The 16,978-nt window shown below is 35.6% G+C and overlaps 1 protein-coding gene across 2 annotated transcripts; it reads left to right on the forward strand.

Annotated features, from left to right (window-relative positions):
* The first annotated feature begins 179 nt into the window (after window positions 1-179).
* si:ch211-197h24.6 lies at window positions 180-15,556 on the forward strand. 2 transcript variants are annotated; one of them, XM_702438.9, is made up of 12 exons: window positions 180-250; window positions 554-632; window positions 3,547-3,574; window positions 4,692-4,772; window positions 6,510-6,649; window positions 6,772-6,897; window positions 6,979-7,024; window positions 8,631-8,705; window positions 11,507-11,889; window positions 11,995-12,099; window positions 13,187-13,277; window positions 15,210-15,556. In XM_702438.9, exons 2-12 carry the CDS (start codon window positions 555-557, stop codon window positions 15,230-15,232), a joined length of 1,176 nt encoding a protein of 391 aa, XP_707530.2. In that variant the 5' UTR covers window positions 180-250; window position 554; the 3' UTR covers window positions 15,233-15,556. The 2 variants fall into 2 exon arrangements, with proteins under 2 accessions (XP_707530.2, XP_073782171.1); XM_073926070.1 differs by lacking the exon at window positions 3,547-3,574.
* Window positions 15,557-16,978: the final 1,422 nt, after the last annotated feature.

Here is a 16,978-nt window from a genome sequence, read left to right on the forward strand (position 1 = left end):
TCTCAAAAGTGGAAAAATAATATTCATAAACTCGTTAATTTATGTAATGCCAGTGAAAGTAAAAACTAAATCCCATTTATGATACCAGCATATTAAAATTGACTAGAATTGTTGTGCGACCACGTACATATTTATGACTTTTATTTTGAAAATAGGCGTGAAACGGTCTTGTTTTTCCTGTGTTATTTCGGCCCAGAATCTCACCCCGGCATCCTTTCTCAAGTTGAAAAACGTCCCGGTTCAACGCAAGGTTAGTAAGTCAACAATGGACACGTAAATTATATTTTAATACTCCGAACAGTGAGTTGTAGTTGTTAGAGTAACCGCTCGTTATATCATCGCGTGTCTAAACGGTAACTGTATCTGCGCATGAAGCTGCAGCATGAAAGCTAATGTTTGTAATGAGTCACTGCCGCCATTATTTACTTTCTCCAGTCATAACAGTGACATCGCACGTTAATTGCAAAATTTAGTTACTCACAGAGTTAAATTGAACATGGTTTTGGTAGCAGAATTTATATTAAAAATAATAACGTCTGCTTGTCTTTTACAGCATGGAAGCTAAACCAGCTGGAGCTCGATCTGCAGATTCACTACCAAACCCCAACAAAAGGGGCAAAGGTAGCGGAAAGGTGAGATCTAAGTTAACAGTGCACAGCATCATACCAGCCCTGCTGAAAAAAAACAGCTTAAACCAGCATAAGCTGGTTGGCTGGTTGACCAGCCTGGTTTTAGAGAGGTTTTGGTCACTGGTTTAAGCTGTATATAGTTGGTTTTGGCTGGGCTCCCAGCCTGGCTAGGCTGGTCTAGCTGGTTTTGGCTGGGCTCCCAGCCTGGCTAGGCTGGTCAAGCTGGTTCTAGCTGGTTATCTCCCAGCCTGACCAGCTAAGACCAGGCTGGAAGTGGCCAAAACCCCTCTAAAACCAGCCAACCAGCCTAGGCTAGTTTAAGCTGTTTTTTTTCAGTAGGGAGATCAACTCTATCAGTGTTATCCCCATTAACTACCATGTTAAAGTTGATTATTTAGACGTGCTAAATCATTTACAATCGCTCTCACTCTGTGGCCATTGCAGTGATTGGTTGTAAATGCAATATGTAATGCAAATTGTATTATTAATTATTGATCTTTAATCATTGGTTATTCCGTTGTTGATTGTAGTGTTGAGATCTAATGTTTTCTTTTTGCTTTGCCTTGTCACAATATAAAGTGGTCATTTTAATTTATATTGCAATTCATGTTTCTAAATTTGGAAACAAACGCAACAAGTAGTCTGTAACTCAATGTGTAAGTTAAATAATTATACAAGTTAATAATCACATAACCTTTCTGGAATACCCCCCGATGTGAAAAGTATAGTTGAACAAAATTGTTGTATTTTTTTACACAAAAGTGTTCCTGGAGCTTCTTATGATTACAGTTGAACTGCTGAAGTCACATGGAAACAGTTTTGGACCATTGATATATATATATATATATATATATATATATATATATATATATATATATATATATATATATATATATAACTTTAATATATATATAAAATGGTCAAAATGTCAATCTGAATCAGATTGGTAAAAGTAAGCACTGTTTTAAGATTAGGATTTATTGGTGTAATCTTGGTATTTTGCACTACTGTTGCGAAATTGTTTTGAAGGTTAATGTGGAATGGTTTTACCCCACTTACCTGATTTTAACAAAACTTATGCTTTGAAGCTCAGGCTGACAGTGCTGCAAACCGTCTGTTTGACAGTGCTTTTTTTTTTTCTTTTTTATCTGACGCAATCTTTTTTGCATATCAAAGCCAGCGTCATTAAGCTGTTTTTCTAATACAAATCTTGTAGTTATTGGAATTGGAAAAAGCCAGTGGCCTTTGTGCTACTATTGTTTTTGGCACGTTCTTGGAGAGGTTCAGGGATTCTTTCATTTTAATTAACGTGTGATATTCTTTACACGTCAAACAGATAAAACTCTCAGAGATAAATGCTAAAATGGCATTAATCTCTGCTATGATTTTTTTGGCAGGATCTTTATACCTAAAGTCACAATTAATAGCAAGAAGTGAATTACTTAAGAATATACCTAATTGGTATTCATGCTAAATGTATTTTTTTTTTTTAAAGATTGGGGTCAATATGAATTCTGTTTATTTAAAAAAAAATTTATATATTTTTACCTTTTTCGCCAGCATGGACACAGTAAATTGGTGTTCTTTAAGATTTTCTTTTAAAAATCCTATTTTATTATGTTGAAAAGAAATTTCATGCTGTGCTTCCCACAGATTTGATTGAAAAGACACCTTTTATCCATGGCACATGGTTACCTACCATCAAAAAACGTGATTTTAGCAGTATTTTTATTTATTATGACTGCTATACAGTGTTTCTTTTCAATGGGTGAAAGTAAAAAAAAAAGACTGTTGAAATAAAAAAAAATCTACTGTTTGTTTTACTTTTATTCTATTCATATTCTATACACACACTGGCAGGTAAAATTGGCTGCTGACATTTTGGACAGTATTGCCAAACCATGTTAGATATGTGTAAAATATGTAATATATCAACATCATGAAATTAATAAATAAACAGCAAATGAGAAATAAATGACAAAGGAATAAAAACAGACACTATCTCTAAAAAGTAATTACAAGGATAAAAAGTGTTGATTATTTAAATAATTATTAATTGTTTAAATTAATGAACCGTTTCAACGATGTACAAATATTTTGCAGCCAGTTTAGATGTTATTTCGTCGTCTCTGAGTATAATGAAAAGTTTATCCAAGTCGTTTAGATCAAAGAATTTATTTAGCTCTCAGCTGTGAAGCCTAGCAAAACTAAATCAGGCTTTAAAAAACGTAATGCAAAAACACATACAAGTTACCAACAAACAACGACTTTAAAAAGTTAAATCAAAAGCTGAATCCCAGATATTTTAGGAGGTTTAGAAACCCGGACCGGATGCATTTTGATCTCAGACTTTGGCTATCGGTGGATTAAAAAAAAAAAAAGGCAAAAGGATAACAATAGTAAAAAAAATTATGACACCAAATATACTTAAGCGACTGTTAATATGCCTGGGCACTGTCATGGTTTTCATAAAACATTGAGAAAGCACAGCTGCTTGCACAACAGCAACATTTATTAAAAATGTTTGCACCCCAAATCAGGATTGTATTAGAGTGGACGTTTTGTCCTTAGAGATGAGCAATACATTTAAACGCATTCAGTTAAAAGCAGAATGTACCTTGCAGTACATGTTGTTCTTGGATCATCATGTATATTTTCTTCTTGTCTTCCTGATAGAGCCTTATTCTCAGGGAGCTGAATAAAGCATGTTTGTTTTCTAGCATGAGAGTGTCTGGTGAAGAGACACTTTGTGTCCTCCCGTTCAAGAACTGTCACCCTCTACTCTTGCAGTGGAGAGGAGAGTTCAAGTGGAGAAAGAGGAGAGTGGGACTCTGCTCTTCACCTCCAGTGCTGTTATATCTCTAATCCCTCTCTATTTTTCTCCCCCGCCTATGATATTATTTGTGGCCTGTGACAGAAAAAGCAGCTCTTCAATGGTGACATAGGTAAGTGGCGCCCTCTGAACCCTTGGCCTTGGTAATATTATTGCCACGTGCCACATCTGGGTGTTTCAGGGCTTCAGAAATTATAAGCACAGTTCTCAAACTAGCACCTTTTTAGACGAATACTTTGCACAGTGTACATATCTTAAGTGCCGTGTGCTGAACAACATTAGAAACATCAACATCAATCTCTTTTGATTAACATAAAAAAATTCAAGACCTATGGATTCCATCCCTGATTCCTGTAAACCTACTTTGGTTCATCTAGTTTTACTGATTATAGGCATGCGTTAAGCTGCCTAAGGAGAGCATTAAAGAGAGCTGTATTATTGCTGCCGAATATGCATACTTCCATACCATGCAGTATGTGAAAATCAGTGCAGCAGAATAGTAGTATGTCTGAATATATAGCATGGGAGATGAAAAGTCCCCAGATGACCTACTGTTTCCGCCAGGATCCTGAAGTGAGCATGTGATGGACACTTTCTATCCCATAAAGCCTCTGGAGAGGAATTGTGGATGGCAGTGAAGGGGCGCAACTGAGAGCGTAGGTCACATGACTGATGGCGGATATAGTAAATCCAGATTTCATTCATACTACCAATATTCCCACTCTGCGGAACATTCATTTTAACCAGTTCCAAAGTAGGTTTGCACATGCTTAATAAACAGTTTGGGAATTCGGACACAGCTTGTCTTTCAGGTGCCATTAGTCTTGTACTCAATTTGAACAATTATAATGCTGCAGTGTGATTTGGCCTAGGACTCAACCGGTGAGCTTTTATGTGCACATTTGGGTTGTGTTCAGAAATGCAGTGGCCATCACTGCAGCCTTTATTCAGATCTGTTGAGGTTTTATGTTGTTCAGTGTTTAAGCGCAACAAGTTGTGGCTCACTTGTCTGACCACAATGATCTGTTTAGAGCTCCTGACGCCTAATTTTAGGCCTTTGAGTAATTAAAAAGGAGGGCTTTAAGCACTCAAGTTTAATTTTTTTTCGAGGAGCAATAACTACTTGGTACTCTTTTAGTAGAGTGGGTACAGTGTCCTCTGTGCATTGTTTTAGTTCACAATGCTTGTCCTCAAACTTTTAGAAGTAACTCATTGATTTGTTTCATCAGTCTTCACCGCTAGGAATGGATCTATCCAGACCATACCCTGCCTAAACAAACGCCTCAAAACAGTCACCGATACTGTTATTGGTAAGTAGTCCTTGCTACTTTTTTATTCTTTTGTTTGTTATATAAATATAACCTATAAGCTAAAATGCTTGTTGGTAGTCATCATACATGGACACTTTCACTTATGGAATAAATTGTTTGTGGTTTTAGTAAAACATCATTCCCTAATTAGTTTTATTATTGTTGGCTAAAATCAAACAAAAGTTTCAGTTTAACTAAAAAAAAAGCACAATATATTGTTTCGACTTCAAGATCACAACGTGCGAATCTGCAATAATCACATGCAGGGATCTGCAATATTCTTTTATTCATTTTCTTTCGGCTTAGTCCCTTATCTATCAGGAGTCATCACAGCAGAATAAACCTCCAACTATTCTGGCATATGCTTTTCGCATCGGAAGCCATTCCAATTCAGTACTGGGAAACCCCCATACACACTCGCATTCACACACAATCATACACTATGGCCAGTTTAGCTCATTCAATTCACCTACAGCGCATGTCTTTAGACTGTGGGGGAATCTGGAGCACACAGAGGAAACCCACGCCAACACTGTGAGATCTTGCAAACTCCACACAAAAATGCCAACTGTCTCAGCCTGGACTCGAACTCGACCTTCTTGCTATGAGGCCACAGTGCTAACCACTGAGCCACTGTGCCACCTGATCTGCAATGTAGTTGGGATTATAGTTGACCAGACATTACAGTTAACATCTTAGTGGAGTAATTTTGCATTTTAACCTTGGAGTGAAAGTTTCTTTTTTGCATGTTTCTAAGACATGACTGTAAGAAATTAATACAAATAAATGTAAGTCATTTGGGCGCAATAAATGAAACATTTGTAGCTTAAAGATTAATTGTACATTATGTAAATATTTAGTCAAAACATTAAAGTGTTATTATTATTACACTAAGTATTTTATTTCTTTTTCTTAATAATGTTCAGCTTGCCAGAAAGTCTTATCATTATTTGCATCTTTTCTCTCTTGTATTTAACTTTGCTCATCATTTTTTTATTATATGCTCCCCTGCAGAATCATCCTAATCGATCCAAAATTATGATTTATTTATTAGCAATTCAAGTCATCTGCTGAAATTGTCGCAATATATAGCATTTAATGAAAATATTGCAATATCAGCTCTTTCAGTGTGTCTGCGGGGTTTCCAAAAGTTTTATTGTCTTAAACTTTAAAACATTTTAGGCCTTAAACAGTCTTAAATTCACTGAAATATATTGTGTTGTGGGTCTTTTAAAATCATTTTAAATGGGTCTAAATTTTCCTATATCCAAGAAAAGTTACCCAATTGGTCTTAAACCATCTCAAAGAATTTTTAAAAATACATATTTAAAATATTTTTTTATTGCTAAGAAAAAATATTCACAACAGCTGTTAGACATTTTACAGCAAATTCAATGTGTTTAAAAGGGACTACACGTCCCTTTACTTGATCTTCCATTAATACAAAATTTATTTGCAGAAGTAACTAGACCAATAGAAAAATCCTTAAGTCTAAAACATGTATTCACAGGTATAAATCTGAAATTTCATTCATAATGGTCTTAAAAGTCTTACATTTCACTAAACCTGCAGAAACCCTGTTTTAGTGATCTTGTAAATTGTATCATTTTGAAAATTGTTACTTTTAAAGTACTTGGCTGCTTTGTGTTAGCAGCTTGCTATGTAGATTTTTTTTAATGGATAGTTGGATTCCATTTTTATTTAAAATGTTTCAATATATGTGTTCTGCTTTTAAAGGTCTACAGTACATATGGGAGTATCGAAGCCCATCTAAATCAGTTCCTCCTCATTACCAGTGTAAACTGTGTAGAGTTAATCGGCTGCAGAATGAAATGGCGGCTCATATCACTGGCTGGAAGCACAGCTTTAGATACCTGGTACAGTCTTTGCTTTGCTTATTTTACTGATATTTTATTATTTCTGTTATCTATTGTCATTTCTAGTGATAGATTTTAAATCGCAGATATAGAGTTTATGTATATATTTTTTTTAAATGCAGCAACAGAACCACCAAGACAAGGTTCCCTATGACGAAGCAGCTGCTCTTAAAGATCCAGCCATCAGGAAAGCTATTAAAACAGCTGCGGCTGAAGTGGAAAAAGCAGAGGGAAGAGGTCAACTAAAGGTGAAATACTAAATGCTGATCTGCTCAAACATGTGTCTTGCACGAGAACTCTTAATTCTTATTGTTATTTTCCTGCTTCAGATGGTGTTAAAGGAGCCATTTGACATTGTGGCATTTCAGGACATGAGTAAGCCCTTTAAAAATCTGTCTGGTCTCCTGTTATCTCAATGAATATCTAATTTTACATAATCTTACGTATAGGAGTGTATGAAATTGATACAAATTAAAGTGACAGTGTTTTTGAGAGTTGATACAATATTAACATTTTGAAGAATGTGACCTTGACTGTGTTCAGTTAACCCCAATGCTTTATCGCTCTGTTGATATCTTATAAACTGTGACAAGGTCGTCGAGGCTCTACCAGTTCAGTCCCAATTCTCAGTGGGTAAAATATGGTGCATCGACATGCTGTTTACCCACAGTTAAACATCATTCAACTCTTGGCTACCAAAAAAAAAACCCCACAGACCAAACAAACTTGTAAAATATTACTATGCCAGTGGATCCAAATTAAGTGTAATCAGTTTTCAAAAAAACACAGACATTTTACACCACATCTACAAGTGGTAAAGAGCAGGTGCAAGGCAAGTTTATTTATATAGCACATTTCATACACGGTGGCAATTCAAAGTGCTTTACATAAACAAGAAAAAAAAGAGACAAGTATAAGAAAATAAAAACAAATAATAAAAATAAAAATTATAGAAATAGATAAAACAGATAAAAATGTGTTAAAATATGTTATAAGATAATGAAAAAGAAAAGTAAAACACAATAGTATGATCTGTCGGACGTAGCACAGTGCTTATTCAGTAAAGGCACAGCTAAACAGATGTGTTTTCAGTCTTGATTTGAATGTGCCTAATGTTGGAGCACATCTGATCATTTCTGGAAGCTGATTCCAACAGCGAGGAGCATAGTTGCTGAAAGCTGATTCACCCAGTGTATAATTGCAGTGTACACTTTTTTTCACATCAACTAACAATTATAAAACACAAACACTTTCATGAATCCAAACATTTATGTTGGAATATTCTTATGGAGTATGTTCTTACTGACAATCGTACTAAAATTAGATATTTAGTATACATTCTGTAAAAACTCCCTTCTAAAAACAACTTCTTTTTTTATCATGGTCTAGTCTCGCTTTGTATGCAGAAGTGAAACATTATACTTTTTCTGGTATTAAGATGATAAATGCTAAAAATACTAAAGCATATTCCAGTATCAGTGCAAGTCTAGACTACAAAAATAAAAGCAAACCACCTCTAACTGGTATTTGTTTTAATTTTCTGTATCCGTGCTGCAGAGGCAGTTCTGTAGCCTTGAACTTCTGGTCTGAAACAAACTGCATACTTGGAGTCGGTTTCATTAACTTGAGGCTCAGACATTTAGCAAATGACAGTTCTCATTCACTTTCTCCAGCTAAGATGTCTGAATTCACCCTTACATTTATCAAAATAAATAGAATTTAAAGCAGAATATTTTATTGGACGGAAAAAAGTGTTTATTTCGACCTGATTTTGTTCAAAATTAAATTACAGCAGATTGCTTTTTGGTTTGTATATTAAAACCTTTAGTCCAGTTTCCAGTGGGCTGCACCAGACCTGAACTTTCCGTTATAATTCAAATGCGAGCCTTACAACCAACTAAACTAGCCAATTATATGCATTTGTATCCACTGATGAATTGCCAGCCAGTTACTTAGCCAGATATTTGTTTGTTTCTTTTAGAGTCTGCGCACCCAAATCCAGCATTTCCAGGACCTGCTGGCATTCATACTTCTTCGCCCAGAGGGTTGAAACAAGGTTTGTGCTAATAGAAGAGAATTATGTGAAAAATTACCATGATTTGAAATGAGTTATAAATTTGGTGGCTTGATCTTTATTTTTTCTCCTCACATCAGCCAAGTAAACATTTTATTGGATGTGTTACAATACACTTTGATTTAAAAATAGCTCATAGTTTTTTTTAAGCCCGTTTGAGACTTGTACATTTCCTATGTAGTCCATAGGGTTCTATTTCTGTCTTACTGGGGTGTTTACTGTATAAGGCATGAACTGTGGAAGGTCACTAGCTGACTTATTTGTGGATGTGAATGGCTAAGTTTCTATACGTTATGTATGCGTGTTCTTTAAATAGTTTTAGCTTAGTTACAACACGCATAGTCGGAAGTTACTTGAAGTAAAGTTTTCCCTTCAGGATAAGTATAATTCATGAATTTAAAATAATCTATTGATACTCTAAACAGACTGCCCAGCTTTAGTTGTAGTTATATAGTAGGGCACACTGAAGTCTGAAGATCGTTTTTAGTGAAATATGTAAAGCATTTTTCACTTTAAAAGCTAATGCACAAATACAGTTTAATCAGCATTGCGTACAACTTTTTAGGTCTGGTTTGCAAAAGAGCATCTGGAGATGTTACTGGGTCATCTCACTGTTCATATTTTAAGAGAGTTTTAAGCATTTTATTAGTGCATAGAAAGAAAGAAAGATTCATTCATTAATTTTTTATTGGCTTAGTCTTAGATTTGTCAAAGGTCACCACAGCGTAATGAACCGCAAACTTTTCCAGCTTGTTTTACGCAGCGGATGCGCTTACTGCCGCATCCCAGTACTAGGATATTAACATTTTTTTATTTTATTGAATAATTTGTACAATAAAGACTATGCAATATTAATTTACATTTGATTTTTCAATTTCTGAAAACCATAAAGCACTGTTCATTTCACGTTAATATTTGCTCCATTGCGTTTATGACTGTAGTTTGTTTTTTATTATGTATATGATAACTTACATAAAATATATATTTATATTTTAGTCCCCCTTCAAAATCATCGCAATAAATCTAAATGAATGACTTTCCAATTCATCTGGTGAAATTGTATTGATATCGCAATATATATCCCAGAAAATACATTTTGCCATGTCAAATTTTTCTAATATCATGCAGCCCTGAAACAAACATTTTTATAGTATTTTGGAATATATGTTGCATTATGTAGTTTGTGCATCTAAACATAATCCTCTAATTTAAATGGGCAAGATGTGCGAATCACACATCTCCAATTCCTGTGTACAGGATTGCGTGATCACCTGGTGTGAATGTGATTGACTATCATATTTGAGCTTTGGACTTACAGTTTTATTTTCAGCATGCAAACCCGAACATAACGTAAAAGTTCAAATGAATGAGAGTAGTTTTCTGCTTAAGTTGTGCAGAAATTTGATACATTTTCTCTCCGCTTGCAGTGTGTCAGAAAAGAGAGCGAATTAAACCTATAAATACACTGACCAACACATGTATTTAATAATGACTATTTTCACATCTGAAGTGAACCGTACAGGAAATTGTTTACATTTAAGAATGTTATGTGGCTTAGTTTCCGACGGGAACTTGACATGCATTAAAACAGTCAGAGTCTCATCTCCTATTCCGTTTAAAAGGCAGTTGTGTTGCGCCATGGTGCATTTGCTATTTACATGGCAACTTTGTAAGTGTAAAAACTGAACGCTTCACTAGTGAGAAAACGGTTAAACAGACCATCTGCAGCGAGGATAAAGAATAAGCATTTAACTTTTTATTATTAAAACAAATATAAATATGCATATAATAATCAATAATGCTAATAGTAATAATATTATACAAATGCAAATTGTCATGAATAAACTGAAAAAAGCCCCCCGACATGAAGGCATGGAGGTAGTGGTTTTTATTTTTATATAGAAAGAAATAATTATTGTAACCTTTTAATCCTTAACTTATTTTCATATGTAAAGATAGCTGTGCATTTCTGTACATCTTGTGTGTATTAAGCAATGTGTGAGCGTTTGGACTTGCATAAGTGCATAACTAACACTCTCAGCGCAGGACCCTAGACCTGCTTTATGCACTATTCTATGTGTAAGTAGTGTGTTCACACTGAAAACTCTAAAAACAATAAGTGCACTTTAATTACCTGGATGATGCACTCATTCAGCCGGTAAAATGTAGTGTAATGATGGCCACTTCGCACTCACGTAGCGGAAGGGGCGGAGCTATCGGGCGCACATGTTGGATAACTTTATTTCGGATGGTGAAAGCAAAATTCTTTTACGAAAGTGATTATAGCGCCAAACGTCATTAGGGAAACGGTTTGAATTTCTGGTAAGTAAAAAAAAACATTAGTGCTCCATTTGGGACGACCCTACATACATATACTATCCTGTTGAATGTGTAAGTGCATAAGTACATAGTGCATGAGTGCATAGTGTATAGTGTGCCATTTGGGACGCAGCTTCTATTTTAGACCAGCACACCCATGAGTCCACAAAGTAGCACAAATAGATTTGCTATTTTAACAACATGGTGCAAAACATGAAAATTAAGGTTGCACTGGTGTAAAAATGGCAACGAATAGCACGAAACACATCTTGCACCTTATTGCGCCAGGTATATAATAGGGCCCTATATCTCTTTGGAACATTATCTCTGGTTTTTAGTAGTTTACAAAAATGCCATGAGATTCTCACCATTAGTATTGTCACTGAAAATGTATCTCCTTAATCTGTAAAAATGTCTTTGACAATGGGCTACTGACATGGCACTACTTTTTCTCAATCCCTCAGGTGGTTCATTTGGAGGTCCTTATCAAGATTTTCCTCCCCGGGGTGGCATGATGTCTGACTTCTCTTCTGGCATGCGGGGCGGTATGGACAGTCTCCCAATAAGGGGAGGTTATTCTAATATGAGAGAATTCACTAGCCCCAGTCGCTATGGTAATGGTGGACTAGACAGGGGCATGATGGAAACAGATGACATGCATCGCTTCGCAGATGATGGACCCATGCGCATGGGTCGGGATGGATTTGGAACTGGTCATCATAATGAGGGTATGGGCAGACCTTTCCTAAATGACATGCCCATGAACAGCGGTGGGGAGAGAATGATGGGACTTGGTCCTAAACGCCCAGAGAACAACAGCCTCCCTGCAACACTGCTCAAATACCTGGTACATTTTTATTTTGGTTACACAGTGCCTGGTGAAGTGCTTAGATGGTTATATTATGAAGCAGTGAGAGTTATTAAATGCTATGCGTTTCTCTTTTGTTGTCAGGACTCTTTTCGAATTGAAAATGAAGACGATGCTCAGATTGTCTTAAAGGTCACACAGAAGCTTACCGATGTTCTGATGGAGTACCGTCTGCGAAGTATTTCATCGGTAAAACTCTTAATGATGGCTTATAATAAACATTGTGATTACTAAAATAGATAGGAATCTTCTTTGTTTACTACATTTAAATCAGATTTTGGAATTGAATTTGAATGTTAGCAGTCACATTCTCAAGGAAATATTCAAAGGGAGGTCAACAAAACCTCCATATCAGTGTTTAGATTTATATGCACATTTAAAAACTATTTTGGCTGTAGGTTTGAGTGATTGACAAGTAGACATGAGGATTTGTGTGGGTGTGTGTGTGTGTGTTGCTGATGCAAACAGTAAAGTGTCAAGCAAAGCAGTTGCAGAGATGTTTCCTGTTGGCATGTTTTACCCAGGATGTGGTGAAGTTTTATATGCCTTATTTCCTGCTGTAAAGTATGTGGTTTATTATTGATGATTTGGTGGTCTCAAACCAGGTTTACTAGATCAATTCTGTAAATAAGTTTGACTAATAAAAACACAAAAATTCCAAATAAAATGTTCATAGAGTATAAAGACTTTTAGACTTTAAGTTAATTAGAATGATTTTTGGAGAGTGGTAAAAAAACTGTAAAAATGTAAGTAACTTTATTTTCTGTTCCTCTTCCAAGTTATAAATAAACACTTGGTAAATTAGTTTCTTCCTTAAAAGACGCAAGAATCTCATTCCTTCTGCTGATGTCTTCTAATAAAGGCAGTGAACGCATGTATAAGATGCGCACAAGGGAAAAGCATGCTTGAGGGAAAATGGATAGGAATGAAATAAAAACTGAGTACATGTACCAAAACTAACTGCATTTATAATGACCTGCTTTCAAAATTGAGTCATGGTCGAAATTGTATTGTTTGAGTCGAGGGATAGGTGAATGGAACGCTCAGAAGGAACATGTAGTCATTAATTGATTAGCAGGCATATTACTCAGACCTTCACTTGGCTGTTGAAGATTTCTTTGACCCAGACCTCTGCCTCATTGTTATGTTGACAGACATTGTGATATTACATATAAACAATGATCTAGAGAAGGACAGAGTTACTTTAAACAAAGCTTTGTCTTAGAATTATTGAAAGAAATCAAATGTGACAGTTTAAATGTGGATTGTTTTTCAGGTGCCCATTGTGAAGCCCCTGCCTGCCATGAACTTTTCATCCTCCTTGCCTTCTCGCAGCTCTAATGACAGATTCTCTGGAAACATGCCAGGTATACATCTGCTGAATTCCTATTAGTTTGCACTATACCATGGATCTTAGTTAATGGTTTACATACAAATGCCTGGAGGACATCTAATTTTACACTTATATGAAAGGTTTTTATTTTTATTTTTGGCATTTCCCATGTAATGGCGCATTGAATAAACATTGCTGTGATTATAAAATCACTCCTAGTGTAACAGTTTCCAGAGTTTTTGCTCTTTCTCTGTCTAATTAAAAGAGCAAAATAATTAAACTTCTGCTTACATGAGCCTGTCACACATTCAGACTCTATTGGTAACTTGTGGATCAGAGATTTTGTTCTCAATATGCAAAGCTTACGGGTATGAGCAGCATGTGAAAAGTCAGAATGTGCTGACACTAAAGAAACATTTGAAGTATATTTCTAAATATTTTTGGCTCCTAAATTCTTCCCGTGCATGGATCATGTTCTCCTGCCTGACCAGTCATTGCTTGCAGTCTTAAAGAGGTGGTCTAGAGTGTATTTAAAGGGCTTGGTTGTGTTTATAAGATGCAAAGCAATGTGTGCTCATGCTTCATTTGTAAAAAAAAAAAAATCACATAATTTTTTTTTCCATTTATCTTTGATTATTTACTGCAAACATGAAAATGACTACTATTTCCTAGTTCTCCTGAAAGGCCTGCCCTCTGAGGCTCTGATTGGTCAGCTAACATAATGTGCTGCAGATCACCAGGAAATGCGTCACGCCCCTACAAGCACACGCTTTTGCGCTGTGTAAATACTGTCAGTCAGAGTAGCTGTTAGCCCTATCAGTTTGAGCCTGAATCAGACAGAAAATGACACGACTGCGCCTCATGCCTGCTTTGTAAAATAAAATCTTGACACGTGGCTTTTATATAAATTCGGGTTATAGGCATGTGTAAGTAATATGAAACATTCACAAATCTTTTGTGAGTTCGGTGTAGAACGCAGGGAAAGCGGCCGCGTAGAGAGGCACTTCAGCTCTGGTGAAGATTGTGGCTGTTTACAGGGGTTTGACCAATAAATATGACTTTGTAGCTAAATTCCTAACGAGACAAACTGCACCTCACGCTGCTTACATCCTTGTTTATGTCCTTGCTACAACATACCGCTAACACTACATACTGTGCATGTAATAGATTAATTTTAACAAAAATACTTGCAGGTTGAGGCTCACAATCCACAGTTTCTGTTATGGTTGTAGCTGCTCCTTTGAGGAGGTTTAGGCCAAATCCAGCACTGAACTGCGAGAGATTCTGGAAGCTCTCCTTTGTTAAATGCTAGCTATATCTTATTTCTAATTCTCTGGAACAATTAAACTCTACTGTAAGCACCTCTCTCTCTGTCTCATGTCCTTTTGAAGCCCAAGTACAGAAACGGAATGAGCTCTGTGGAAATAGCAGAGTTTGGCCGCCCCTTTAGCTTATGCGCAGGGTGTATGTGAATGTGCTTAACCTGAAGAGATGTTGTTTATGTCCACACAGATACATTACACATCAACTAAAGTTTAAATTTTAAAATCATAGTGGACCACCCATTTAAAGATACGAGTTAAATATACTGTTTTACCAATTAATAAAAATACAAGTATTGCCTGTATAAACTGCACATTTGTATATAATCTAAAAGTCTTATGGGCAGAACGCTGACATGTAGTAGCACCATAGCATTTCAGATGTGTCAAGTTGGTACCCCATCTTGTGTTCTACTTTGTTTCCCGTAGCTATACTGTCCTATAATAATATACAAATCTTTTTTAGAAGTTACTGAAATTGTAATTTTACTGAACATTTTAATTGGATTATGGGCTATTGCGTGTTAAATTTAGATTCTAATTCAAGATTAAATGAGATCTAAGAATAGAGAGAGGAAAATAATCCTGCTTTGCATTGATTTATAAGTGGATAAAGTTCTGTTTCACTCTGTTTACCTCGGCAGGCTCATCAAGATTCTACAACTGAACGTTCATCTGATGGATGCAATCAAGACTCTGGTTGCAACCTGCTCTCTGTTTTTGATTATTATTTTTGAGTTTTGTTTATGACCAAACATCTTTTTTTTTTCTCCATGATTTTTAGACTGCTTTGTTTTTACATTGTAAACATAGTTCTGCTTATTTTAAATTTTTGATTTTTCTCTTTCTTCTAGAAACCGATTTTGTATGCTGTTATTTGTAAAAGCAACAGTTTTTAGTGTTTAAAACTCTTTAGAGTCAGTGAAATCCTTAATGTGACTGTTCTGTTTCTGTTGCTAAAACTTGTAGAATAAAGTCATAGTCCCTTCCAGAGCTTTGTTTCTAGTGAGTTATTGAAAATGTCCTTGCTGCAGTCAGGTTGTCCAATAGTTTGTCTGGAGTATCTCTCTTTTGTAGAACCTGCATGTATGGATTTTTTTTTTTATGATTTTACTACCCTTAATGTGTTGTATTTTGAATAGCTTCATTATTATCCTGTCTGTGATCCAGCTTTATACTTTTTCTGAACATAACGAAGTCATTATTAAACAGTCTGTAGGCTTATGAGAAATGCAGAGACACTTTGTTGTAATGTAGCCAGAAACATGTAGGAAGTTCAAAGATAAAGAGGACAAGGGCACAGCCAGAATCAGCTTGAGACACATGCGTATTCAGAGTAAAATATTTTAATTAACCTTGTATGCTGGTACAACAGGATGCTCCTAATACCTTAGTCCAAAATTAAATTATGCAAGCCGAACTTACATTTGACAAGATATATTGTCTCTGCTGAGTTGACACAATTAGAGCAGGAAGGAAAGACCTTAATTGGTCAAGGGTATAACGTCCCAAGAAGCAAGTAGAAATGTACCCATGTATGAATTTATGTGACTGTTTAAGGGAAGAATAAGTATTTAAACTGTGCCAGGGCGCACTCGCCAGACCCCGATCGTCTGTCTCATTGTTACAAATCTGCTGCAAGACCTCAACCTTTTTGTTAGACCTTGATGTTTGAAGACTTGCAAAATCTTTTTGAAATCCAAACTCGCACTATTACTGAATGGCCTAGATTTGCAAATATTAGATGAAGGAATGGAAACTGAGTACATGTAATAAAACTAACTGCGTGTACAATGACTGCTTGTCAAGGTGAACGTGAGTCATGGTAGAAATAGTAAAGTTTCTATTTCAGTGAAGGAGTGGGTGGATGGAAAGCGCTGAAGGTATCAAGGCTATATTTTAACATAAAGGCTTGTTATTTCTGCGTTTTAAAATATTTTAAATACTGGGATAAGTTTACAGATCTGATTCACATATGTTTGCAAATTGGAAGTGTTGTAAATGGTTTAATTGATTTGTTCAAAATGCTGACTCATTTGGTAGTGAAAAGGAGCTTTTGAGTATGTAATAGACTGTAGCAAATAACAGTTGGTCAAATTTAAAGTTTTTATTATAATGAGATTTTTAGTTTTATGCACAATCATGAAGCAATATCTAGGGTATTGTAACCCTTGCTGCTCTTCATTTCCATAGTGATCTTTTGATGTATTTGGGTTGTCGCCGCTTTTTCATTAACAGAAAAATGGTACTGAACTAATCACTATTCTCTTTATAACTGCTCATTCGTCCATTTGGAGTGATATAACGGCTAATTAAAGGTCAATGATTGTATCAAGCTGTATCATTGAGTGCATCTCAATATCCTTTGTTTCCTCGCACCTCCATCTACAATGCAGAAGCCATTCAAGATCAG

The sequence above is a fragment of the Danio rerio genome, chromosome 16, assembly GCF_049306965.1.
Source record: "Danio rerio strain Tuebingen ecotype United States chromosome 16, GRCz12tu, whole genome shotgun sequence".
NCBI classification, from domain to species: domain Eukaryota; kingdom Metazoa; phylum Chordata; class Actinopteri; order Cypriniformes; family Danionidae; genus Danio; species Danio rerio.